The sequence below is a fragment of the Impatiens glandulifera genome, chromosome 8 (genome assembly GCF_907164915.1).
Source record: "Impatiens glandulifera chromosome 8, dImpGla2.1, whole genome shotgun sequence".
Lineage (NCBI taxonomy): Eukaryota > Viridiplantae > Streptophyta > Magnoliopsida > Ericales > Balsaminaceae > Impatiens > Impatiens glandulifera.
This window is the reverse complement of record NC_061869.1, coordinates 6,572,105-6,600,100: the sequence shown is the minus strand read 5'-3', so window position 1 is coordinate 6,600,100 and position 27,996 is coordinate 6,572,105. Positions and strand designations below refer to the sequence as shown.

Genomic DNA, 27,996 nt, shown 5'->3' with positions numbered 1-27,996 from the left:
TAAATGAAGGCTCAAATTTTGAATGGTTTCATATGGAGATTGAACTATCAAAATTGTAAAAATACGAGACTTCATTTGTTTATGTATTTTAATAATTCGACTTCGAGACTTATATAAAACAATTCAAAATTCGAGTTATACGATAAAACGCATATTAAAATTTTAAATAAATAAAAACCGAACAATATTTATTTATAATATTAAAACATGCCATCTGAATAATATATTAATAAAAATACAATTTTCAGAAATGAATATATATATGATTATTTTTAATCATATAAATTCATATAACCAACAATTTATTAAAAAAGAAAATCAAATAAATCAACTATCCAAACCTTCCATGGCATTTCTTCAAAGGAAGACCACAAAGATCAGCGTTTCCTTTAAACGCACTGGCCGGAAAACGCAAGAATCCGGCAGCTAATTTCCCCTTCAATTTATTATAAGAAGCATTAAAATTCACCAAACTTCTCATTTCACTAATCAATCCAGGAATTTTCCCACTCAAATCGTTATAAGAAAGATCAAGATCTTCCAATTTCGAAAGCCCTGCTATAGATTTCGGGATTTCACCACTCAGATTGTTATGACTGAGATCCAGAGAAAGATATAGATTTTGAAGATATCCAATTTCAGTAGGTATATCTCCGGCGAACATGTTTCCCGACAGCCGGAGTTCAATCAAATCGGTTAGCATACCTATAGCAGGAGGAATTCGCCCGGAAAATTTATTGTTATTCAGATTGAGAGTATTGAGTAACTTAAGTTTTCCGATTTCAACAGGGAGGTTTCCGGTGAGTGAATTGTTCTCCATAGAGAGAATCAGAAGCTTTGAGCAATTGAATAGCTCCGGCGGGAGAGACCCAGAAAACTTGTTGTATGAAAAGTTCATCTTTTCAAGCTCAGTCAAATTACCAAACCATGAAGGAATCTGGCCGGAGAGATGATTGGTATTGAAATCAAGATATGTTAGTTTGCTCAATGAGGAAAAGGATTTCGGGATTTCTCCGGTGAGGGAATTGCCGGAGAGATCTAATAGAAATAGTTCTTTATTTTGTCCCAACCCCGGTGGGATTCTTCCTGTGAATTTGTTCTTCCCCAATTTGAGAGTTTTCAAAGAAGGCAACAAACCCAATTTAGAAGGAATCTCGCCGGAAAAATCATTGTTTATAACATTTAGATACATCAATGACTGTGAATTACACAACGGAGCTAGGGTTCCGGTCAATCTATTAAACGAAAGAGTGATTATGGTTAAGTTTCGGAGATTGGATAGTTCATCAGGGAGATTACCTTGGAGATTGTTCTTGTAAAGTATAAGCTGTTCAAGAGAGGATAGATTACCAAACGTCGCCGGAATTCCGCCGGAGAATTTATTGTCTGCCAAGTCTAGGATTTTCAGTTGACTGCAGTGACCTAACCCAGATGGGATTTCGCCGGAGAGTTTGTTATCCCTCAGGTGAAGAAGATTCAATTGCTTCAACTTCCCAAACGTATTGGGTATTTTTCCGGTGAAGGAATTCCGGTAGAAATCAACCGATTGAAGGTTTGAGCAGTTTCCGATCTCCTCAGGTATCTTTCCGGCGAATTGGTTTTCATAGATATAAAATATCATAAGATTTCTGAGCATTCCAATCTCTTTTGGAAGATTTCCAGTCAATTTATTCTTATGCAATGCTAGTATCTGCAAATTGATGAGTTTTCCGATCATCGGAGAAATCGAACCCATTAACGAATTGTTGTAAAGACCGAGTAGGGTTAACTCAGTCAACTCATACAATTCCAATGGAATAGACCCATTGAGTTCATTATTAGATAAATCAATCTGTGTAAGTGATCGACAATTTCTTATTCCCGCCGGAATCCCACCGGAAAGTTGATTATAAGTCAGAAACAAAGCCTTCAGTTTCGTTAAATTTGAACATATTCTTCTCGGTATTTCACCAACAAGATTATTGTTTGATAAAACAAGATAACCCAATTGACCCAACTTCCCCAATTCCTCCGGTATCTCTCCGGCGAGATTATTTGATGATAAATCAAGAGTTTGAAGATTACCCAATTGACCCAATGACTTAGGTATAAACCCCGTGAGTCGATTTCCAACAAGATTCAAATAACTAAGCTGATTCAAATCACCCAACTTCTCCGGGACAACTCCGGCGAGAGAATTGTTAGCAAGATTAAGACTTTGAAGATTCTTGAGCTTACCCAGTTCATCCGGTACATTTCCATCAAGATTATTGAATTGTAATCTCAATGTAACAAGACCTAAGCAATTCCCAATCTCTTTAGGAATCTGACCATGAAGTTCATTTTCCTGCAAATTCAAAGTCTCAAGTCGACTAAGTTTCCCAAGCTCCGCCGGAATTTCGCCGCTGAGATTGCAAGAAACCAAACCCAGATTAACAAGACTGGTGAGATTCCCAAACGTCGCCGGAATACTCCCTTTCAAATCATTGTCACCAAGTCTGAGATTTTTTAAATTCTTAAGTGAACCCAGTTCAGATGGAATGGATCCAGAAAGTTTGTTTGAATTTAGAAACAGGGTTTCTAATAAGGATAATTTAGAGAGAATGGTTGGGATTGAGCCGGAAATATGGTTTTGGGAAAGATCTATGATGAGCAAATTGGTTAACAGTCCGATCGCCGGCGAGATTTTTCCGGCGAGAGAAGAGTTAAACAAGTTGATGCCGATGACTATTTGTGAATTTTTCCGGCAAGAAATTCCTTTCCATTTACAGAAATCTGGGTTTTTAGCCGACCAGTCATTCAATACATGACTCTTATTCTTTGTAAATGATTGTTTAATCTTCAAAAGAACTTTAATGGTTGATGATGAAGATAAATGATGATCATGGCAGGAGATTAGATTGAAGAAGATGCTAATCAAAACAAGTAAAATCAGAAAAAATGATCTAGAGAAACCCAGTTTGATCTTCTTCTTCTCCATTATGGGTTTTGAGTTGTGAATTCAAATGCTAGAACTAGCTTATTATATTATAAGTCTAAATTATAAAAAAAAAAAGAAAAAAAAGAATTTTATAATAATTAATTGGAGTTAATATGAATCTGAATTTGGTAAAAATATTTTTATATTATTTTTTTTTGTATGTAGTTTTCTTGCACAATATATATTACCTAATATGTTATACATAATTATTTAATTAAATAATATCTAAATTTGAATTCTGGCAATAAGTAAAAGATTTATCTTAATATTTTTAGTATCACCCAATATTACCACAATTTTATTTAAAGTATAATATTTATTGTAGTTAGAATTTAATGAGAATAAATGTTTTTGATGAATTAGTCAAATTAAAAATTGTTTAGTAATTTGAACCACTAATATAATATAAGGAAATGAGGAAAATGTAGACAAGTAAAATTATATTCCTAACATTGGGAATGTTTTTATTTTTTATTATTATTCTATATTCTACAAAGTTTCATATTATCATGTGATAGATATAATAGGATTTATGAATTATGATAGATTTAGGGGTATTTAGGGGCATGATTAACTATCATTTATGAAACATGTGTTTTTTTTCTTTCTTTTTTCATGAAACTTGATTATTGTAGTACATGCATATTTTGAAAAAAAATATTAAGAAAAGGTAAAGAAAAACTAGTTATAAGATGCAACTTATTTAAGTATTAAAAAAATAGTATTTTGGTCATGTATGTAATCTAATATTAAAAAGTAAATATAATAGTATATTTGGATTAAATTTTAGACAAGTATTTGTTTAAAGAAATTTATTGCAACAAATTTATATTTTTTTGTTCACTTTGACTTTGACTTATAATAACAAATAAGAGAATGGATTTTCACTTGTAATGGATTGATTTATAATAAAAAGATAAATAAATAATTGATTCCTAAATAGCCCATACATTTAAACAAATAAATATATAGAATGTCAAGTTTTCCCATCTTTTATATTAAAAATGTCTCAAATTTAATAAATCGATTATGATATAATAAAAATTTATTATGATCGGTTATAAAGTGTATTTAATAATTTAATCAATATAATTTACGCAATATATATATCTTTTTTGAAATTATGATGTTCGATTTTTATTTTTTTTATGAATATACGAACTTGATTTTTTCTCTTTGTCTTTGTTTAATAAAAAATATTGTTTAAAATTATGTTGAATTTTTAGAGTTAATTTTTGTTTGATTAATATCAAAACTAATATATAAATATGTGTAATACTTAATTATTGAATGAATAAGGTTCCATACTTAAAAAAAAGAAAAGTATAACTGAATATGATAGATCAAGATTTATGATATTAAATAATACTAGCATGTATATGTGCATTTGCACGAATAATAATAATATAAAAAATCGTGAAAAAATATTACGGTAAAAATTTTATGGGTGGGTCAACCCATAATCCGACCTAAGTATCAATTTACTCTCACATATATCCAAATTAACCACAGCTTTCGACCCGGCAATCCAAACACTTTAAAAATTAAACATCATTATATATATATAGATTAGTTAGTTAAAAAGTTGAACTTATATTGTTAAAATGTCACACATTTATCAAATTTATGGTTGAATTTAAAATATAAAGTGTTGTTAGTCTAGTTGGTTAAAAGGTTCTATTTGTTTTGTTAGGTTGCAAGTTCGAACCATACCTATAGCATTTTTAATTTTATTTTTAACCGTTTTAAATTTATGGGCGGGTCAACCCACAATCCGACCCAAGTATCAATTTACTCTCACATATATTCAAATTAAGCACAGCTCTCGACCCGGTAATCCGGACACTTTAAAAATTAAGCATCATTATATATATATATATATATATATAAGATGTATAACATAAAATTAATGTTATAAAAATAAAAATTGTGAGAATTCGATCATTTACTTAAAATATACAAAATAGTAAAAAACTTGTGTAAAGTATATGAGAGCATAATATTTGTTTTTTTTTTTTAAATGGTTAGAATCATTTCATTAAAATCTCAAAAGTGAGAGGGTTAGAAATCAAAGCTAGACAAACATTAGTTATGATTAAGGATTACAATAAAAAAAACCCTAAAAAAAACTTATTGGTAACATTCATACATTTTAAAAAAAAACAGAGATTACAAACAGAAAAGACTACATTCAAACTTAACTATCTCAGCCTAACATTTTCCAATGTCATCCGTTTTCATTGAGAGACCTTCTTCTCATTCCTATTCCTTTTTCCGTTCCTTTGACGATGAAAGGATGTTTTATTGAAGATGATGATGAGTATTGTTGTTTCTCATTATGAATTCTTTTTTTGTACGAGCCCGTTTTGATTTGATAGAAAGAATTGTTTCTGAGAATTTCAGGGTTTTATCTTTGTTATCTTCAACTTGAATTTCTGTGTTCTTGTCTTCATTATCTTCGGCTTCAGCTTCAGACTGCACATTTGTTTTGGATTCTTCTTTATCGGCTTTAAAATTATCTGTTTTAACTTTGAAATTTTGGGTATCTTTCTCTTGAGTTTCCTCAACAACAATTCGAGGTTTATCTTCCATTTACATTTTGATTATTCACATTATAGAAAATTTTATTTTTCTCTTCACATTAATTCTCTTTATTTTCTTTTTTTTTTACTGTTTTCCTTTTTTCAGAATCTTTCTTATTTTTCTCCTCTGCATTTTCTTCATTTTTATCTTTTTTATCACTATCCTTAACTCCATAATATACTCTTTCATTCTTAATTCTTTCGTTTCATTTTCCTACTTTTTTTTCTTTATGAGTTTTCATAATAACATGTATAGAAACCATAATACCTGGTGGTTTATGATAATAAAAAAAAACATAACATTTGTTTTAATTTGTTTTGTTTATATAAAATAATAATGATCTGTTATATAAAAAAATTATGATTCAGACCAAAAAAATAAATGTATATCAAATAAAGTTTAAAAAATCAGATTATAATAAAAAAGAAATATTCAATACAAGATCATGAAATAATTAGAAATTCAATAAAATAAACCAAAAAATGCAAAATAAATAAGGAAGAAGATAAAAAAGATTGTACAAGGAAACTAAACTTAGTTACAAAGGAATACTGTAAATTTACCGGCGCTTAATTAATCACAGCGTCTATAAATTTAGCGGCGCTTAGCGACACATATTTCATTATTGCAATTATCGACGCTTATTATATTTGGACTTATTTGAATAATATTTAATCTACTTCACGATATTTATCATCAAATATACATAATTTTAAAATACGGGGACAACCGGCCTAACCGTGAAACAGTTATATGAACAGTTTGACTTCTTAACTTAATACAGCCGATCAAAATCTGGTCCGACCCCGGATGGTTTAACTAAAATTCGAACCGAAATTTTCAGTTGAAAGGTTATCTTCTATTTGATGCGTTTCTCTTTATCTCTCCCATGATTTTAGCCGTTTGCAGCTCTAGTCCAAGTGGTTCCAAACCGGTGGTCATTCTCTATCTGATACGTTTCTCTTTCTTTTTCCCCATGACTATGGAAGTACGTTTGCAGCTCTAGTCTTGTTGGTTCCAAATAGGGCGACTTTTCTCTCCGATAACTGTGACCGTTTGCAACTCCAATCCGGTTGGTTCAAACTGGGCGTCCATTCTCCCTCTTATAATTGTGATTGTTTACCGCTCTAATCCGGTTGCTCCAATTAGGGAATTCGATTAGTGATGAGCTGAGATTTGATTAGCGATGAGTTAGTGAGAAAAAAAGTGAAAAGATATTAAAATTTAAAATTATTAATAATAAATTAATAATAGTTATAAACTTAAGTAGAGAGAAAAAAATATTAAATATTTTATTTTTTAATGACTTAATATATATAAAAAATAAAAATAAAGGACCTGGATTTGCCCAAAATCCGAGTTATAATCGGAACCGTATTGAAACATTGCAAATATATATCAAGAAAAGCAACCAAGGGTTCAAACATGAAATTCTAAAATTTTCAAATGACAAAAATCCAAATAAAATAAATATGTACATTTAAGATATTTCTTTACAATATTAAAAAAAAAAAAAAAAACTTTTATATAAATTCTTATGCAATAATAGCAAAATTAATGTGTAAACGTCTTAAATTAGAATTGTGGTTATTATTTTGAGAGTAAGGTTAGTTTCCAGACTTAAAAAAATAATTTATTCAAAATAATTTATTTTTTAATATTAAGATACAACTATGATTCCACCTTAATTTACAAGAACTATAACGGAACTTTTTTATTTCATTATAGATAAAACTCTTCTCAATCTACCTATATGTAAATCGTGACATATAGTAAAATAATACATGTTTAATAACAAATGTTACATTCGAGATTCGTGTGCAATATAGATAACTAAACTAAGATTTAATTTAAATAACAAATTTGTTTTCTTGCTTAATACAATGATTATAAAGATAATTTTGTTTCATCCAATCCAAAATATCGTCTCTATTTGAAGTTCCTATCTCAAGAAAATATCTTTACCCTTAATTGAAAAAAATAAACTTACCATTGTTCACAATTTTTAATTAAACATCTAATTTCTTCCATTTCATTTCATGTTTACCAATAAGAAAACCACCCAACTACATAATATTATCTCCAACTCTTTTATTCCCCTTTGTTCTTTACCCACTTATTTATTCTAACCTATGCATAAACATCTAGGTTTTTCTTCTCTAAATGAAATGTCTTATCGGTCGCGACACGACGAAGGAGATCTCCCACCTGCCTAGACGATGGCCTCTCCGCAGGTGCAGTCTTGGTGCATCCGAGTGCGATCTCCAAAACTTGAAACGCAGCCGATTCTTCATGAGGCATTAAGGGCTTCAAATTTGGATCAATTACTTCTTCCCTTATGTACCCTTCCATTTCGACTCGAGTCTCTACCCATCTCACCATGTCCATGTTCAAACCGAAACTTCCATCAGTAGGCATTCTCCCGGTCACCAACTCCATCAACACGATCCCCATGCTGTATACGTCGCTCTTATCCGTCGCCCTCATTGAATAAGCATACTCTGTTTATGTCAAACAAAAAAAAATTGTGTTAGCCTTTTCCTAAGAATAAAAACCAGAGTATAAAAAAGGAAAGTTTGTAATACCTGGTGCAATGTAGCCGAAGGAACCAGCAAACCACGAGTTCGAATCCGTGTTGATTGAATCGTAATTATCAACAGTCGAGATTGTTTTTGCGAGCCCAAAGTCCCCAAGATGTGGTTCCATATCGCCATCCAATAAGATGTTGCTCGACTTAACATCCCTATGAACGATTGGAGGGATGCAATCGTGATGAAGATACTCAACTCCGTGAGCTAGCCCGACTGCAATCCTAACCCTAGATTCCCAATCGAGATTCGTCTTCTTCTTCCCGCCTGCTCCTTCCCCGTGCAACCAATCCCAAAGGCTACCGTTCTCCATAAACTCGTATATCAACAAATGATCGCCCGAGTTCTTGTCACCACAATACCCCATTAGCTTAACCAAATGCCTATGTCGAATCCTCCCCAATGTCTTCACTTCTCGCGCGAAACTCTTCTCGGTTAATTCATCGTCTTTCGTTTTCATCCTCTTAACCGCAACCATTTCTCCTGTTAGAAGCTCAGCTCGGTACACCGTCCCGGATCCACCCGTCCCAATGATGAACTCGTCGCTTAGGTTATTTGTCGCTTTCATGATGTCTTCCGATTTAATATCTCTCCCATAAGGCGAACCGAATCGAAACAGCGGCCTTCGAATGGCGGTTTGTGACGACGCGGACGAGTAACCTCCGCCGCTTCTCACTTGTTTAGCTTTTCGATAGGATTCACTATTCTTCTTGAAGAAATAAGCAAGTCCTAAAATCAACACAATGATGGCTGCTAAAGATGTGACTGCTGAAATTGTAATGATCCTCGTTTGTCGACTAAGGCGATGGGATCGGTCCACCCCGCCGCATTCCTTAAGAGGGCCGCCGCATAGAAGGCCATTTCCGATAAACGAGTTGGCCGGGAAACGCGAGAATTCCGACTCGAGGTTCCCGGCCAGATTGTTGTAAGAGACATCGAACTTCGCCAAGCCTGGTAACTCGCTAATCTTTGGGGGTATTTTTCCGGTTAGATTGTTATGAGAAAGATCTATAGCTTGCAAACTTCCCATCTCTGAAATGGTAAAGGGAATGTTTCCGGTGAGGTTATTGTAACTAAGATCAAGAGCAATTTGAAGCAACTTAAGCTTTCCTATTTCAACTGGTATTTCTCCGGTGAACATATTTCTTGATAACCTGATATCATAGAGTGTTGTTAACATACATACCGCCGGCGGGATGGATCCTGTAAGCTTGTTGTTATCGAGATTCAAACTGTTGACGGCGGCGAGTTTTTCAATCTGAACCGGGAGGATTCCGGTGAGCAGATTGTTATCAAGGTAGAGAGTTAACAGCTTAGAACAATTGAATAACTCCGGCGGGATTCCACCGGAAAACTGATTATACGAGAGTTTCAACTCTCCTAACTCAGAGAAATTTCCAATCCATGAAGGAATCAAACCGGAAAGATGATTACTGTTTAAATCGATATGGGTTAAGTTCCTGCAGAAAGACAGAGTGTTTGGAATTTCTCCGGTGAGGGAATTAACAGAGAGATCTAAAAGTGACAACTTTCCGATCAGTCCCAACGCCGGAGGGATTTCTCCGGTGAAATTATTATTACCCAATCTAAGTCTTTCAAGAGAATTCGAAAGACCCAATTGAGATGGAATCTCGCCGTGAAAATCATTGTTTGTGACATCAAAAGATAAGAACGATTTAGACCCACATAATGGAGCTAGGTTTCCGATGAATCTGTTATCTGATATAGTAATTCTGGTCAAGTTTCGAAGATTTGATAACTCCATAGGGATGTTTCCTTCAAGAGAGTTATTGTAAAGCATAAGTTGTTCAAGAACAGTAAGATTACCAAAACTCGCCGGAATTCTGCCGGAGAGATGATTATCAGCCAAATCCAGGATTGTTAATTGGTTGCAGTACCCCAATGTGGCCGGAATTTCACCGGAGAGATCGTTTTCTCGGAGGTGAAGGAAATTAAGACTGTGTAGATTTCCGATTGAGGTGGGTATCTGACCGGAGAAAGAGTTCCCGTAGAAATCAACCTGTTGCAAGCTTGAACAATTTCCAATCTCCATCGGAATCTCCCCGGAAAAATGATTTTCATAAAGAAAAAGATTTTCTAGACTTTGAAGCTTTCCTATCTCTCTTGGAAGGCTGCCATTAAAGCTGTTATGATACAGAGCAAGAACATTCAAATTTGTGAGATTTTCAATCAATGGAGAAATTGATCCCACCAATGAGTTGTTATGAAAAGTAACTAGGTTTAGATTAACCAGCTGATAAAACTCCAATGGAATTGATCCGTTTAATGTATTATTAGACAAATCAAGCTGTTGCAATGACCGACAATTCCCTATTCCCGCCGGAATCTCGCCGGAAAGATGACTATTAGCAAGATTCAAATAAACAAGATTCGTTGTATTTGAACACATCTTTTTAGTTATGGTACCGGAAAGACTGTTGTTTGATAACACCAGCTGTTTGAGATTACCCAAGACCCAAAGTTCTTCCGGGATTTCTCCGGTGAGTTTGTTTACCGATAAATCAAGTGTTACAAGATAACCCAATTGACCCAATGACTTTGGAATTGACCCTTCGAGTTTGTTTCCCAAAAGATTTAAGTAATAAAGCTGGGAAAGATCACCCAGTTGCTCCGGTATCTCTCCGGTGATAAAATTGTTCATAAGATTAAGACTTGTGAGATTCCGAAGCTTACCAAGTTCAACCGGTATTGTTCCATTGAGTTTATTGCCTGAACCAGTGAAAACTTGTAGATTAGAGCAATTCCCGATTTCCGGCGGGATTTGACCTTCAAATACATTATACTGCAAAGACAGAACCTCAAGCTGAGTAAGCTTGCCGATCTCTGCCGGAATTTCGCCGGTGAATTTACAATAAGCTAGTCCAAGAGTAACCAGATTGGTAAGATCTCCAACCGACGTCGGAAAAGTTCCCGTGAAATCATTGTTGCCGATTCTTATAATTTTGAGCTTCTTCAATAAACCAATCTCCGGCGGAATGAAACCAGAGAAGTTATTAGAAGATAAGTTCAATATCTCTAAAGAAGATAGATTCATGAAAGTGGTTGAAATAGGTCCGGTGAGTTCATTAACAGAAAGATCAAGAACGACCAAATCAGTTAACTTTCCAATAGCCGGTGGAATTCGTCCGGCGAGAGACGAGTCAGTCAGGTTTAACCCCACAACTCGAGATGAACTCAACTCACAAGAAATCCCCACCCATGTACAGAAATCAGCATTTTTAGACGATGACCAGTCATTCAGTACATTTACTGATTCCACCATAAACGATTTTTTAATCTCCATGAGAACTCCAACGATTGAAGATGAAGATGAAGATGGTTTAGGTTTAACCATTGGTATTGTTTGGCACCCGCAGAGAAGAAGAAGGTTATACGCCATGAAAACCAGAAGAATAGCTTTGGAGAAGACGACCATCTTTCTTTCTCTCTCTATACAGAATCAAGATTGGATTTTTTCTTTCTTGGGGAGTGTGAAGAAGGCAATGCATGCAGCTATGGTTATAATCAAAGAAGAAAGACCGCCATTAATGGGCCACCACAACCACCGAATGACTGTGTTCCATTTAAGGAAGTGAGAAAAAAAGTAAGACTTTACAGTCTTACAGAGTCTTTAAATGATCCGTGACAGAAAATGGTTTGTTGGGCACATCGAAATTAATGAAAGAGAATCAAAAACAGAGAAAAGAGAAAGAGGTCAACGCAGTTATTACAGTAGAGAGAGAAAATTAGGGTTTGTTTGAATCAAACCCATTTGATGTCGTCGGAGAAGAAAGCGAACGGTTGGATTTCCAGATTTGAAAAATCTCTTCTTTCATAGTTTGATTCCTACTCCACACGTATGCAAGAAACACCAACTTCATCACTAATCCTTAAAAGCTAAAATTGTGTTTTTTTATTATTCAGAATGGAATCTAATTTTTTTAATCAATTTATTATAAACCAATTTCAATTTGATAAGTATTCAACCAATTACTAAGAACTTATTATAAGTTAAATTATTAAAAATTATTAAAATTTTAAAAAATGGAAAGAATGACTAATTTGGTATTTTAGTTGAATTGATTAATTATGAAAATGTAATTATTAGAATTAAATAAGCTATTAATTAATTATCCTTTTTTTTAACTATTTACATAATCTATTAGTCAACATTTATGTAAATTTTTTATTTATTTTTTCAATTTATGTGAAATATTTATTTATTTATTTTAAATAATTTTTATTACTTTTTAATATACATTGACTATTTTAAAAAAGTTAAACTTTTTATTTTACTTTATGGTTGAAAATTACATTATCAACTTAACTATTTTAGATAAGGATCAAATTAATGTAATAAGATAATTCAAATAGCAATAAATTAAAGTCAAAATGTTAGATAATTAAAATAATATTATTTTAAATTATTTTCATAAAATAACATCATGAATATAAATAAATAATATCTTTATCAATAATTAAATAATATGAATGAAAGGTAAATATATAATTGTTGGTTGATGGTTGAAGTTTAATATGAAATAAAAAAAAGTTTGAAAATTATCCCAAGGAAAGAAAGCATATCTAGAATATTGTTAACTAATAAATTGGTTTGGTATCAAAATTCCTTAAATGTAGTTAAATCAATTTTAAGAATTTTCTTGATTTGATATAAATTGTTTAGTAATAAATGTTATTTTAATTTTGTCAAACCACCCCTCAAACTATAAGGAATATTTAATCAATTAACTTATAAATATGGATATGTTCTTTAATGGCTTGTTTAATGGTTTAAGCTTCTACCAAATCCATGTGTCCTTTTGTGAACCTTTTTAGTGGTTGCATATAATGACCCTATTATTGCCTACTACAATACCCAAACCCAATTTGTCCATTTTTTTTCTTATGTTTTCTTATTTTGGCACCCAAAAACTTTTAGTTTTGAAAGTTTTTACCCACATCTTTATAGAGATGAACATTCATCTCCCTCTTTCTTAGGGCTTGTTTATGTTGGGTTATTTCAAAATAAAATGTTTTTGAAAAATATATGTTGTTTGATGTAAATGTGATTTATCTAGTTATGTTTTGTTAAATAAATTATTAAAATATTTTTAATATTTTAAAATACTATAAAAAATAGTTTGAATTATTTGATTTGATATTAGTTCATTTGAATTAAATCTAAAATTTTCACATCAACCAACTCTTAAGAATATTTTGAGAGTAAATATAGTTGATATAGAGAAGATGTGAGTTGATTTTATTAGAAAATTATTTAGTATAAAATGTCACAAAAGATCACCTGAAATTCCTCTATACCCTTCATAGGTAGAGGTAAAACGATCAATTTTTGTAATTATTATTTTAAAATTTTTTTGACCGTTTTGCTCCCTCTATGAGGGGAACATGAGATCCTTTAACCGGGAATCCTTTCTGATAAAATACATGACTTAATAATATGTTTTTGTTATAATTCAAGAATTATCTTTAAAATTGGACGATTCGATCCTGTTATGATACCACATATGTTCTAAAGATCAATTTTATCATGGATCTTATCGAAATAATGTGAGATACAAGCAAGAACAATAACCTTGTGAGAAACCAGTCCAAATAGAATTTTGTAAAACCACCCATAAATTTTAGAGGATCATTTTGAGGAACATGCTTAAAAATAGGGACTTATAAAAATTGAAGATGTTAATTCTAAAAGGGGCAAAATGAATTGATAATTAGTATTATAATATTGGTAGTTGAGAGACTTGGAATTTGGATTAGCTGTGTGAGCTTAGTGGGGACAATGAAGATTAGGATGAAGTTCAATCTTAGGTTAAAATATTAATTTCAATTTTGTAGTAACGCAGTTATTCAAGATTCTTATGCTATTGTAGGGTATCCACCCTTAATTATTGTCTCCATTCTTTATTATTACCAATACTCTAAGTTTGAAAAAAAAAACATTTGAATTTTGTTGTGAGATTAACCTAATTATCATTAAAAATTGAAGCAATAGTTGAACAAAATCAAGTGACGATCGATATGAATGAGATAGGTAATTTGACGTTTTTAAGATTAAAACGACGTCGTTTCATCGTGACACATTTTTTTTCAAACAAACTTGCCTTAACAATTTTTAATCAAGAAATTCTATATGTATACGGATAGGAAAGCAGCACAACTGTTCCATTGTCTAAAAATGAAATAATGGGTCCATTAATAAATAATCCGGAGATTAAGAAATATTTTATTATATATAGAGAATTTTATCCATGTTTGACAAAGAAAGAATGTTTTGTAAAAAGGCTTTAATATTTAGGAATATTTTAATGGAAATTAGTTAGGTCAAAGCTTTTAATGTTTGGGGGCATGTTTCCCATACATTTTTGGGTATTTAAAATAAATATTTTGAAATTGGTGAAATATTTATTGAAGTCATTTATTTTTTGGGGGGAGAAATATATTTACTAAAATTATGGTTGAAGAGTAGTAGATAGAGTATATGATTTGTAATATAGTAGGTATAAGGGATTTTTTTGTTTTTAACTTTTTTTTTTTGTTTTAAATTGACTTTCTATTGGTAACAAATATCTCAATAAACACATATATATGGAATTATGTTTGATTATACTTAGTGAGCATTTATGGGGATCGACTTCAAACTTACATTAAGTTATAGTTTAAAAAAGATCTAGATCTAAGAGTAGGTTACATATATAAATGTGAGGATATATATTTCAGTTATGAATGATTGAGACAATCAATTATATGATAAATGATACTTAACGTTTGGGAGCTCAGATAAAATAAATTTATTATTACTTTTTACTCTTGTTTGAGCAAGGTTTTTTTCGGGTTTTATCCTAACAAATTTTGTTGGTTAAAATTTAGAAAAAAAATTGGTTTTTCAAATTTGAAGACTAATATACCCTTTGACTTTAGAGGATATGGTGTAGGTGAGAGAATAATAGTTTAGAGAGTAAATAAAATTATATGATAATTTTGGTATTTAAATGATAAAATTATTTGATTGGATGGTTGATAAGATGTTTGAATTTCATGTTTGAGCTCTTAATATATATATATTTTATGTTAGATTGATTAAATGTAATAATTTTGTATTATTATTAAAATAAAAAATTAATCTTACTTAGTTAAATATTATGATCGCACCTAATAATATGATACATTAAACCTCACACTCAAAATTCAAAACTCAAAATTCTCAATTATGGCCTTGTTCTTATTCAAATTTTTAAATAACCCAACAAAATCAATTATCACATCACTCCCTTTCTCATTCATCAAATCAACAAATTCATTAACCAAAATACTAAAATACCCTCTATTTTAAATTATTATTGTTTATTTTATCTATATATATGAATACCCTTTAAGTCTTTTTACCAAAAAAACATGATTATTTTCTCAAAATTATCACCCATAATCATTATTTTCTCCCTTCAGGTTATTTAAATAACCTGAAACGAACAAGGCCTAACTGTTCAAACCTGGTTAATTCACTTTTATTTTTATTTATTTTTACCTTTGGCATAGGACTGTAAATGAGTCGACTCAATTAAATATTTATTAGCTCGACTCAAACTCGAGCTCGAACGATTTATAAATTTGAGCTCGACTCGACTATTTATCTACAAGTTTGACTCAACTCGAAAAACTTGAATTAAAATTAAATTTTCAAATATTTGTAAAGAAAAATATATTTATTTTAAATTTTAATATTAAAATAAATAAATAAAATATATTATTTATTATCCGGTTTGAAAAAGCCTTTGGAGGTATAGTATACCAATATGTTTAGAAAGAAATGCAAGAATATTCTTAGGAATTAGACGAAAAACAAACAAATTTAACGAGATATTCGAATGCGCGACATCCATTGCATGTGTAGCGATCACCCAATAGAATTATGAAACATGTCAAAGTTTTAGTATTCATTATGTCAAAATCGCAAAAAATACCCAATATAATACGATAAAGTTAGATTCATTTTATGTAGGTTTCTTAACATTACGATGTAATTGTTTAATTCTATTTGAAAATTTAGAATATGTTGTTTATCCTAACAAAATGTTTATATCATTTAATACTTTGGGATATTTTTAATGAAAAAATTAAGTCAATTTTTTTATTAAAAAAATAAGAATTCATTAAGATAACTCAAATAATAAGAGTTGATGTATAAGAAATCAAATGTTACATATGACTTAGAATCCCTAATTACTTTTAGATAATATGAACTCACAAAACTATGTTTTCATTTATTTATTATAATTATTTTTAAAACACGGGTCACCAATTGTTAGAACTTTCTAAAAAAATACCTATAAAATACTCACCATTGCTTACATTTAAAATAACAAATAAACTTCATTAAAATATACATTACTAATAGCAAAGGTCCAATTAACAATAAAAATTAGTACAACAAAATAAATGGTCAAAATGATTTGATTATATATACTATTATAATAATAATAAAAAAAGATAAATAAATATATGAGTGTGAAATGAGAATGATAAGATTGAAACTCTTATATCCTTTCTTTGCTGTTTTTTGTTTTTATTCAATTTTCAACACATTTTATTTTGAAGAACAAAAACTGAAACTCTTATCTTCTCTTATCATGTGACAGACATTTAATTTGGTCAAGATCGATATATAGTTTAAGAAATCTTGTTTGGTAGTGCAACCTAGTTGTTTTTTTGCTAATATAATAAATAAATAAAATCGTTTTAATTCACTTCGTAGTTTAAGTGAAAATAATTTGATTTAAAATAGTAAATATCTAATATTTAATTTTCATTAAGAACACCTCAATTAGTTGATGACAAGAATATGTTAAATTTTAAAATAAAAAAATAATAATAATTCAATTTTCTTTCTAAATATTATAAATTAAGTTCTGATTTTTTTTGTTTTGTTTATCCTTTATAAAAAAAATGTGTATTACTTAGACAATAAATAAATTATACATATTAATCTTTTTAAGGAAAGATATTAAATCATCCTCCTTGTTGTGTAATAACTTTTAGAAATTTAAAATTTTATAATTACTTAATTTGTGATTCAAATAGATTTTCTTCACTATAGCTAAAAATGTCGAGATAAATATTTTATTTTAAAATAGGAAACAAAAGAAGAGAATAATGAGGGGAAAAATCGACACAATGAACATCGATTAAAACAAATTATTATCATTTAATCTAAAATCTAATATATATAAATCCTAGTTAAAAAAAACATTCTTTTCAGCCATGTTAACATATGGATTAAGTATTGAGTAAGAAAATCTCTACTTAAAAACATTTTTCCTAACTTAAGTGATTTTGAAATAATTAAGTGATTTTCATCGATTAATTATCAAATGAAAATTTAACACCTAATAAATTTGAAATAAGTTACAAGTTGAATTTTTTTTTTTTTTTTTTTTTAAGAACGTTGAGTTTTTTCTCCTTCGGAGTGCAACTAATTCCCACGGGTTAAGCATATATCCCACAAAACAACTCAATCAATTAAACCGTATAAGCGAATCATAACCTCGAGAGACTGGGGACCTGAGGTATCCACCTCCTTTTGCCGTTAGACTAAAAGAGGTTATCAAGCACACAACTTTAATGTGAATCGCCATAAAAAATTGAGGATTTTGTTAGTTTCATTAACCAAATATTCTAAATTTAAATTGATTATTTAATTTTGATGGTCTGAAAACTTAGGATATAATGTTGAAAAAATTCACTAGTTTGGTTAGAAAAAACAAAGTAGAGACAACACGTTATTATTCAATATTATCTTTTAGAAGAGAAATTGAAACAAAATTATGTTTAATATGTATTGTTAGGAATTATGAATTATACAGGGTTTGAAATTATAAGAATGTATATAAAATGTATAATATATATTAATTTAAATTATACAAAATGGTATAAATTATATATGTTTCCAATTTTGTGTTTTATTGGTAGTAAAAAAATGTAATATAAAGATAAAATTATATTTTTGTTCTTTTAATTATTTTCTTAATACTACCTATTTTATTTACTGTTGTTATATATAATTTATAAAGGAGTTGATTAATTCTTAATAAAAATATTGTCCCCACATATATGATGTCTTTATTATTTTTTTTAAAAGTGTGACGGTGAAAATAATAATATGTAAATTTAAATGGAGATCTTACAACTCATCATTTTGTCATTTAATTAGTTGAGATAAGTTTAAATGTTTTAAAAATAAAGCACGTCTAAATATTCGAGATTTTATTTCTCTTAATAAGACTCTTCTATCAAAATGGTGCAGTAAATTTTCTACGGAGCCGAATAGTCTTTGGGCATCAATGATTAGATATAAGTATGATCATGATTTGTCTGATTGGTTCACCAAAATATCTAATTATCCAGCGGGGTGCAGGCGTGTAACATTTGCAAAGAAATTTATTCTACGTGGAAAACATTTCGTGGGCAGTCTAGGTTCATTGTGGGGATTGTTCTTCGATCAGTTTTTGGGACGACGTTTGATATAATGTTAAAAGTCTAGCTACGACGTATCCCGAACTTGCTTCCATTGTTATATGTAGAAAAATTACAATTAAGGACATGTTTGATCTTTGGTCTAGTGATTTCGTAAGCCAAATTAAAAAAATATGTCCACAAGGGGTTAAACATATAGCCCGCAAACACACTTAACCATTTAGCTAGGCACGAAACTTGCCGTCTGACGGACTCGAATCTAGGACCTCTCTAGGAGGCTGTGGATATCCACCTCTTGTTGCTGCTAGGCTAAAATAGGAGATAACTAGCCGAATTTGATATAGAATGAGATTAAATATTATGGAGAGTTCGTCCCATAATAAAGTTTTATTTTTGGTAGGACGTAAGTAAGTGTCCTTGTCTGAACAAGACGTTATGCGTTGTTATGACATTGATAGTTTCCATGTAGAACATTGCTACAATTTGTTCGTTAAGATGATTTTATATAATTTTTGTCAGGAAAACTTTGAGAGTCAAAGATTCCATCCAAGATCTCATTCTTTGGATATAACGTTATTCACGATGAAATTCTTACAGATGATATACGCATGAATAAATATTATATTATGGTTAGCCATTGTCGTATGTGTCACAAGGAGGTTGAATCGACAACTCACTTAATTTGCATTGTCAATGAATCACTAGTATCTATAATCTTTTGTAAAGTATTACTAAGATTCATTGGGTGATGTCTAGGTCTTTGGGTAGTTACTTGAAAGTTTAGATTGATGTAACTGATATGGTAGACCTATATATTTGAGTTATCATTTAAATTATTTTTTTGTGCACTACCTAGTTTGAGAGAAATCGTCGAACTTTCAATGATCGTAGTCGTCTGATTTGTATAATTCACAACATTGTTATTATTATGACTCTTTATGAGATTCGTTTCGGAAAGTCGATAGAGTATGTCGGAGTTAATCGTTCTTCTCGAGTACTTACGAGCTTAATAATTTATTGAATAACGTTTTTTTAATGTTTTATTTTTATTTTTATGCCATGATTTTTCGTTGTGCTCCAACAATTATTATTATTTTTAAATATAACGACCTTTTTTTAAATAAATTTAATTTAATATAAAAAAATTAATATAATATATTTTAATTTTATATGTTAAAGTTTATTTTAAATATTATTAATTAATTGTATATAAATAATAATACAACTTATCATTTAATAATTTAACTTAAATATAAAAGATAATGATAATTATGAGTATTGATAAGGAGAGTTGAGGCAGCAACTCTCAACAGACCCATCTGGTAATACTATTTATTGATCTCATAATCAAAACTCTTATTAACTGGTGTATTTAAAACTTTCATTCCTCTTTAGTGAAAAAATAAATAATTTATTACGAAATTTCCATATTAAATTCTTTACTTTTTTGAGTTGATGTACAATTCTATGAAAATCTTTCCACATTTTCGCAAGGTCATGTGTTTAAATCTTCTCGACAAATTTCAATTTTTGTTTTTGATAAATTCCTTAGAAAATATTTTTTTTTTCTTTTGTACCATGGTGTGTAAAAAAGTTAAGGCCGAACAAACGGGCCTTGACAACATTAATACTTGGGCTTGTTTGAGTTTTTAAATGTACAAAGAGAATTGAAATTATAATGATCAATATTGAAAAATAAAAAGTCAAAACTTTATTATAAAATATCAATAACATTTCATTTTCACACCATATTCAAAACCACTTGTTTATCAAATCATTCAAAATACAAACAATAATATAAGTCAAACACCAATATAATTAGCTATATATAAATATATATAATCAATTAATCCCAAGATATATGATCATCAATAGGACTCATCAAACTAGTATTATACATTAATGTTTCATACCCCATAAATCTATCCAAATCCAAGTTAGAACCATGAAGATAATCATAATCATGTTCATAAGCTTTCACTTCTCCTCCATTTCCATTTACACATTGCTTCGCCAAATTATCCATCAATCTTACATCTTCATCGCCAAAATGTCCAAATTTATCGTGATCCTTATAAATAGTTGTTGTCGCCTTCGAGATGTGATTATCAGATGAGATCACGAATGGAACTATTTCATTGATCATCATATTCACATGGTCAATAGTCGATGAAGCTCCATTTATCTCCTTGGTGGGCTTATGGGTATTTGGATCTAGTCCTCGAGCAATAAGCTTCTTTTTAATCCAAGAATTCCAATAATTCTTGATTTCGTTATCTGTTCTTCCAGGCAAGTGTTTAGCAATCTGAGCCCATCGGTTTCCCAAAATCTTATGAAACTCGATGATCATCATTTCCTCGAGCTCCGTAAATGATCCTCTTTTTAAATCTGGCCTTAAGTAATTTATCCATCTCAGTCTACAACTCTTTCCGCATCTCACCAAACCTATTATATGTCATGCATGTATCATAAGAATATTGTTTCAATTCAAAACCACATATTTATAAATTGTATGATCTTATGTATATGTATATACCGGCTAGCTTGGGGACAGAACTCCAGCAGCCATGGCCATGGGTGGAGATGTGTTTGATGAGCTTCTCGTCTTCCTCGGGAGACCATAGACCTTTTTTGACCTTCTGCTTGCTGCAACAATGGTGTACCATCTTCAAGCTTTGTTAATCCCTGCTAGCTAGCTCCCATAGTGTTCTTGTCTTGTGTGTATATATATATAGAGGATTTGCTAATTTTATGGCCATAACTTTTTTGGTAAATACCACTTTAATCATGATTTAATACTGTCCCCCACATCTTAAATTATCTATTGGGCCTATTTGAAATATTACTTTGGATTGGTAAGTTAAATTTGTTTTTATAAGGTATTAGTTCTCAATAATTTAAATGAGAATTACATCATAATATCTTCAAAATCAAAATATACACTAGATTATCTATATATCAAATTGTATAAACATTTTAAAAAATAAGACTTTCAATGAGAAAGATTCAACATTTATTCAATTTGTTGAGGGTTATTTCAAAGATGAACTCATTTAAGTCCTGATCCTGAACAATGAGTGAGTGTTGAAGTAGAGCAAACAGAACGAACCAATGAAACGATATCGAAAAAATCTCTTCCAAATATTCAGAGATGGAGATGTCGAATATGGAAAAAAAATTGACTTAACAAAAGTATTTTGTATTTTATTTTCAAAACTTAAAACCATGTTTCTTCCCATGATTAAATTTTGTCATGAAGGACAGGACACATTTGTATAGCTTTACCTTATTTCTCATTATTCTTTTAACTTTTATTAGGTTTTCATTTTATCTGTGAACATTGCCTTTACTATTTAACATTTGGATTTTTTATCTTTTGATTATCAAGATTCTCATTACAACTTTCAAATAGTCAATCACAGCCATTGATGAATCATTGTATGCACATCCTATATAAAAAGGTGAGAGGAAGTTGGCATCTTTGAATTATTCTCATAGAGAAAAATCAACGAGGAAAGCTAGAAAAAGTTAGTAATAGTAGTATTATGATCATTCATTCACTCAACCATTACTTGGAAGAGGAAGAAGAGTCAAATTTCTTGGTGTTACCATGATGATATAAAGTGTTAGCTTAGTATCAAAATTGGATTAGACAAGTTTGAAAAATAAAATGAAAAAGTTCTAAATAAGTTGATCGATTCAATGTTTTAAATACACCTAGCGAACATTCGAATAAATTTTACGATATTATTAAATAAGTTTAACAAATAAACTTAATTTACCTAATCCATGTTTTTGCCTCTTATTTCATAATTTTCATTCCCTCTCTTTTGGTGAATTGTTTGTTCTTTTCTTTTTACTATTTTTGTCCTTCACTTGTTTCTTCTATTAAAAGGACACATTCTTTTACATCTTTCTAGAGATTTGATTTTCTTCTATATCAAGATTGAAGGATTAATCTATTTTTTAGGCTTTTTTGTCTCCCATAGTGGAAAGACACTTTATCATATATGTTTGTTTTATCAACTAACTTGTAACCATACATTGCGATAATGGAAACGTCGAGTCTAGCGATCAATCTGCAAACCATTGAATTGGTCGATTGATTTGAACCGGGCTCGAGTTGTAAGGAGTTATGTGTTCGACCTCTTAATGTCTCTAGTTAGCATCTTGAATTATATTCTAAACAAACAAACAAACCTTAAATTTATTTTCCAACATGGTTGTTTTAGAGTTATGATGATTTAATAGATAATGGTTTCCAAATTTGTCTTGCCATTCATAATTGATAATAGGATTTCCCCTTTTGATACAAATGACTTTCTAACCTCATGCATGATTAAAGTTTTTTTCATGGTTCTTCATCTCCCTTTCCTCCATTAATTTGTGCAGGGATTTTCCACATGGGATAAATCATTAGTTGATTTCCTTTTGGAATGGTTATTTTAAAAAATAAAATGCAACATAAGTCATGAGATTCAATTAAATGGGTAAGATAATCTCAAGGAAAATTTGAAAATTAAGGGTAAAAAATTCAATCGAATATTTAATCAAACCATAAACACTTAACAATTGATTAAATAGACTCGATAAAAAATCTAAGTAAAGAGGAAATGTTTCGAGATCAATGTATGGAAGAGAGTCCAAACAATAAACCAATAGGATTTCTTGATCAAAGATTGAAATTGAATTTTGATCTCGACTTTATTCTTCAATCTATTTTAGATATTAAATTAGAAAAAAAAAGTCTTAATTTTTAATTTCAATCTAAGAATATATATATATATATGAAGGTTGAATAATGTTTCACATGTATAAATTTAAGATGAAATACCTATTTTTTTTACATATAATACCCAAAATAAGATCTTGAAATACACACACAAAAAAAAATGTAATGTAATAAACTTTTTAACAAAATGATTTTCCTTTTCCCAAAAAAACTTTGAAGTGTATGTCATTATTAAAAAAATAATAATAAATGGAAAATAGATATTTCAGTGCTTTTAATATGAAATAATTAAATATCATATTTTAGAACATTAAATTGAAATGTATGTAATTTATTTATTTTTGCTAATATTATGTTAATCGGTGCCGACAATTTTATAATCATATATTTAATTGCTTTTGGTTTTGATTATTACTCATCCACTTTCTCAAGCTATTTATGCAAAAAGACAAACTCACTAACCACCACCCATATTTTCTTTTAAATCACCACATTTTCCATTCCTTATATATATAACATTCAATTTGATGCTAACAAATATATTTAGCTTTAAGAAATATTTGTTTTTATGTCATTCGATATTCAATGATGTTGATATATGTAAAAGTAAAAATAAAAGTTAATTAACTTTTCTTTTAAGTGTTAAATAGTGAGGTTGGTTTTGAAAGATTTGGATATTAATTAGTCGGGTGATGGTGGGGAGACAAAGATTGATATATAGTACTAATTAATAATTAAATGTTACATTTTGATTTTAATTTTAACTAATTAATGACTTATGTGAAATTGTTCATTTTTCTTGTAGGTTAAAAGATTGTACCAAGTATTTTATCAAGTTATAGTTTTATGTTTGTTTGACAGCCAATTAAAGTAGCACTATTATTGTTATTATTATTGTGTTATTAAAAAATATCAGGAAATTATATTCTCACCAAAAAGAATAAGAGGCTAACCTTTTCAACTGAATTTTTTTCGGATGAACCGTCCGATCGGACCGAATTTTGGCCGATTCAATAGATAGATGTATTCAAGTAAGAATTCGGAATGGAATGGTCAATCAACTGTTTCGCGGTCTGACCCAGTTGAACCACTCCATATTTTAAAACCTTTCCAGGTAGTATTCAAACATGTTGAATTATAATTACAAATTTTCTTATGTCTATTAACTTGAAAATCGAGTATTTTGTTGGACATATTTATAAAGATGTAACAAATAAAATGAGCTCTTCTCTTTGTGAAATTTTATTTTCTTTTGAATTTTAGAAAGTAGCACCACTCCTTATAATTATGTCCCTCAATTTTAGTTTAGTTATGATTTTAATAATAAAATTAATTTAAAAGAGTACTTATTAGGCTTTACTAGTTCTACATTGAACTAACCTAAACAAGTGAGTTAAGGTGGAGCTTACTTAAATCGTTAACTATTGATAAACTCATACAAGAAGTAACAAGAGAAAGAGTATTAATCAAGCAAAGGAGTCAAAGACCGACCGTGAGTGTGCAATTCCTTAAAAAAAAGAACTCTCTTCAATTACAAATCTTTCGATCGATATAAACATCACAACGACTGATCAGTTAATAAAAAAGTAAAAGAAAATCAGTGTAAAAAAACTAAAACTTATAGAAGTTTGTTTTTATTCGTTTAAACATGTGAATATCTACTTTTTATTATTATAGTAAATTCCATGAGAACAAATCCCGTCTAGCTCAGTTGGTAGAGCGCAAGACTCTTAACCTTGTGGTCGAGGGTTGAGCCCCTCGGTGGGTGAATATTTTGTGGTTTTGGATTCGGCGCAACTAAAACTTATATAAGTTTGTTTTTATTCTTTTAAACATGTGAATATCTACTTGTTATTATTATAGAAAATTGCATAAAAACAAAGCCCGTCTAGCTCAGTTGGTAGAGCGCAAGGCTCTTAACCTTGTGGTCGAGGGTTCGAGCCCCTCGGTGGGCGAATATTTTGTGGTTTTAGATTCGACGCAACTAAAACTTATATAATTTTGTTTTTATTCTTTTAAACATGTGAATATCTACTTGTTATTACTATAGGAAATTGCATGAAAACAAAGCCCGTCTAGCTCAGTTGGTAGAGCGCAAGGCTCTTAACCTTGTGGTCGAGGGTTCGAGCCCTCGGTGGGCGAATTTGTTTTGTGATTTTAGATTCGACGCAACTAAAACTTATATAAGTTTGTTTTTTATTCGTTTAAATTGGTAGACCGCAAGACTCTTAGATTCGACGCAATTAAAACTTATACAAGTTTGTTTTTATCTAGCTTAGTTGATAGAGTTCAGGCTCTTAACTTTGTGGTCGATGATTCGAGCCCCTCGGTGGGTGTTCATGGTGTTGTTTTAGATTGACACAACTAACATTTATACAGTTTTTTTTTCAAAAAAAATGTTAAGATTAAATTCAATAATTATTTTGTTAAGGTACAATCTAAAAGGCCAGAAATCCCAAATATAAGCCTGAGCTTATTTTATAATGAGACTATGTGACATCCTTATACATAAAGCCCAATACCAATGACGGCAACACTCAAGAGTCAAGAGACCAATTAATATCAAATAAATAATAATAAATAAATGATCTTATAAAAAGTTATATACAAAATTAATTATATTAATTTAATTAAATAAACAATATATATTTTTTAGTTTATAAATACAAATTCATTTTTTTTAATCGTGAATTTAAAAATTTAAAAGTAAAAGTCAAGATTTTAAATTCCCGCTCTTTTAACTTAACTTTTAATTAAGTCTCGGATTTAACAGTAAAAAATACATTTAATTTAAATTAAAATCAACTTAAACAAATTTAGCATTAAACATTAAAAATTCAATAGTTTATGATAAGAATGAGTAAATAATAATAATCAGAGGACAAAAACAGTATTTATTCCCAAATAATTTTTTCTTAAACCCTACTTCCATCATTCTCTTTTTCACGAAACCCTAATTTCAAAAGGTCGCTCACGCCACCACCGTCTGAAGCCGAATTCATTCATCGCAGATTCATATAGGTTATAGAACAATGGCGAAATCAATTAGGTCAAAAAGAGAGAAGAGACTTAGGGCTATTCGAAGAGAAATCGTCAAGAAGGAACCTTTCTACGAGAATAAAGAAGCTGCAAAACTCGCTGCTCAGGAAGCTGCTCTTTCTGCCCCAAAGTTGCCTGTCAAAACTCCAAAAAACGATGATTCTGTTTCCATGATAGAAGGTGAAGTTGCCGCCAATGCCACTACCTCTGCCTTGACCGCGAACACCATGGGTATTCTCTTTTTCCTGCTTATTCGTATTTATTGGCTCTTATTATATCGTCTGTACTTGTGCGATGCTCATGATTGAATATGGAGAAATAGGCAGATGGGTTTTTCATCTATGTGTGAAAAGAATTCGTACTAGAAGTATTGAACTTTAGTGTCTATATATTATGAAGATATTCATATGTGTTCTTGTATTGACTAGTTGAAGATAAACAATCTGTTACAAGTTGAATTTGTAATTAGGGTTTTCTGATCCAATGGACCAAGAAGGATTCTGTTGTTTCAGGGCTCCGGGGAAGAAAAATGCAAGAATTCAAGGGTTTTGAGGAGAAGAAGTAGCAGAGATGAGACTAGAATACTGCGAGTTTTAAGATGAGGAAGGAAGATCTAGAAATTTAGTTGAGAGATAAGCCAAACTTTCACAAATTCATTAATGCCCTTAATTGGGGTGAGTTATAAGCCGACCTAACCCACTAGAGAATTACGGGAAGATTAATTCAAGGGATTCACAAAATTAGGTTTAGAAAAACAGAAATTCAAACGTCCAGATATCCAACTCTAACAATCCTTGTTGTAATCTGACCAATAAATAGAACCTTGATGGGCGCGATTCTATCCCAGCTAGCACAATCCTTGTTGTCATCTGACCAATAAATAGAATCAACAGCAAGAAGATTAGGGAGAGAAAATGCCCCTTTCATTCAATTGGGAGAAAGAATTAGGGTGTCACCACATTAGCCTAATCCTCCTCTAGTAGGAGTTCGGTGAAATTTGGAACATGTAAAGTTTGGTTTTACTTTTATCGTGTAGGATTGAGTTAAACACTTGAAGCTTCAGATGATGAGTGGTTTAGACGAACTTGATAGGAGAATTGAACTGCTTTCTTTCCCTGTTTAGTTAATTTTCAAAGCTTATACTATACAAACAATGGTAGAATTTTTAGAAGTTTATTGTATTATTGTTGTGTAATGTTTTGATAAATGATTTCACACAGATATGGATACGGATGAGGGGGATAAGAACTACCTAAAACCTACTGGTGGAATTGGGAAGAAAATGAAGAAGAAAATCAAGATAGCCAAAAAGAAGTCACGCGGTAAGGGCAAGATCCGAAGGAAGAACATCTAATCAGGAGGAGAAGCAATTTCATATTGTTAAGTGTCAATGTTATCTTTCAATATGATGACAAATTTTATTCTTAGCTGTCTTTTTTTGTTTGCAATATTACTATTACTATTATATCTTGACAATTCATTATAGTTATTGTGTTTTTATAGACCAATCTTAGTTCTTCTAAATCAAAATCCTTTGTGTTTTTCTCACTTTTCGAAAATTTTCTTTTTGGAGCATGGAATTGTTGTGGTTTTCGCCTCGTGCAAAA

The 27,996-nt window shown here is 30.3% G+C and overlaps 4 protein-coding genes and 2 non-coding genes across 6 annotated transcripts; 3 read left to right on the top strand and 3 right to left on the bottom strand.

Moving 5' to 3' along the window:
- Positions 1-331: 331 nt before the first annotated feature.
- Positions 332-2,959, bottom strand: LOC124912822 (LRR receptor-like serine/threonine-protein kinase GSO1). Its single transcript, XM_047453466.1, has one exon. It carries the CDS (start codon positions 2,957-2,959, stop codon positions 332-334), a length of 2,628 nt encoding a protein of 875 aa, XP_047309422.1.
- A 4,700-nt stretch (positions 2,960-7,659) lies between these two features.
- LOC124912821 (LRR receptor-like serine/threonine-protein kinase GSO1) lies at positions 7,660-11,566 on the bottom strand. Its single transcript, XM_047453465.1, has 2 exons — positions 8,128-11,566; positions 7,660-8,043 (listed from the first exon to the last, which is right to left on the bottom strand). The coding sequence occupies exons 1-2, from the start codon at positions 11,564-11,566 to the stop codon at positions 7,673-7,675; spliced, it is 3,810 nt and encodes a 1,269-aa protein (XP_047309421.1). The 3' UTR covers positions 7,660-7,672.
- Positions 11,567-20,464: 8,898 nt separating this feature from the next.
- Positions 20,465-21,284, bottom strand: LOC124912819 (transcription factor MYB61-like). The gene is made up of 2 exons (XM_047453463.1): positions 21,155-21,284; positions 20,465-21,063 (listed from the first exon to the last, which is right to left on the bottom strand). The coding sequence occupies exons 1-2, from the start codon at positions 21,282-21,284 to the stop codon at positions 20,465-20,467; spliced, it is 729 nt and encodes a 242-aa protein (XP_047309419.1).
- A 3,948-nt stretch (positions 21,285-25,232) lies between these two features.
- TRNAK-CUU lies at positions 25,233-25,305 on the top strand. Its single transcript has one exon. It is a non-coding gene; the product is annotated as a tRNA-Lys (tRNA).
- A 114-nt stretch (positions 25,306-25,419) lies between these two features.
- TRNAK-CUU lies at positions 25,420-25,491 on the top strand. Its single transcript has one exon. It is a non-coding gene; the product is annotated as a tRNA-Lys (tRNA).
- A 799-nt stretch (positions 25,492-26,290) lies between these two features.
- Positions 26,291-27,937, top strand: LOC124912128. Its single transcript, XM_047452690.1, has 2 exons — positions 26,291-26,620; positions 27,610-27,937. Exons 1-2 carry the CDS (start codon positions 26,383-26,385, stop codon positions 27,741-27,743), a joined length of 372 nt encoding a protein of 123 aa, XP_047308646.1. The 5' UTR covers positions 26,291-26,382; the 3' UTR covers positions 27,744-27,937.
- The last annotated feature ends 59 nt before the right edge of the window (positions 27,938-27,996 follow it).

What these genes read in the sequence shown, in the direction of transcription:
- LOC124912822 (XM_047453466.1), bottom strand. Translation starts at nt 2,959, where the DNA reads ATGGAGAAGAAGAAGATCAAACTGGGTTTCTCTAGATCATTTTTTCTG.
- LOC124912821 (XM_047453465.1), bottom strand. Translation starts at nt 11,566, where the DNA reads ATGGTCGTCTTCTCCAAAGCTATTCTTCTGGTTTTCATGGCGTATAAC. An exon ending in CTTCGGCTACATTGCACCAG is followed by an intron (nt 8,044 to 8,127) that starts GTATTACAAACT and finishes TGACATAAACAG; the next exon opens with AGTATGCTTATTCAATGAGG.
- LOC124912819 (XM_047453463.1), bottom strand. Translation starts at nt 21,284, where the DNA reads ATGGTACACCATTGTTGCAGCAAGCAGAAGGTCAAAAAAGGTCTATGG. An exon ending in TTCTGTCCCCAAGCTAGCCG is followed by an intron (nt 21,064 to 21,154) that starts GTATATACATAT and finishes GACATATAATAG; the next exon opens with GTTTGGTGAGATGCGGAAAG.
- LOC124912128 (XM_047452690.1), top strand. Translation starts at nt 26,383, where the DNA reads ATGGCGAAATCAATTAGGTCAAAAAGAGAGAAGAGACTTAGGGCTATT. An exon ending in CTTGACCGCGAACACCATGG is followed by an intron (nt 26,621 to 27,609) that starts GTATTCTCTTTT and finishes GATTTCACACAG; the next exon opens with ATATGGATACGGATGAGGGG.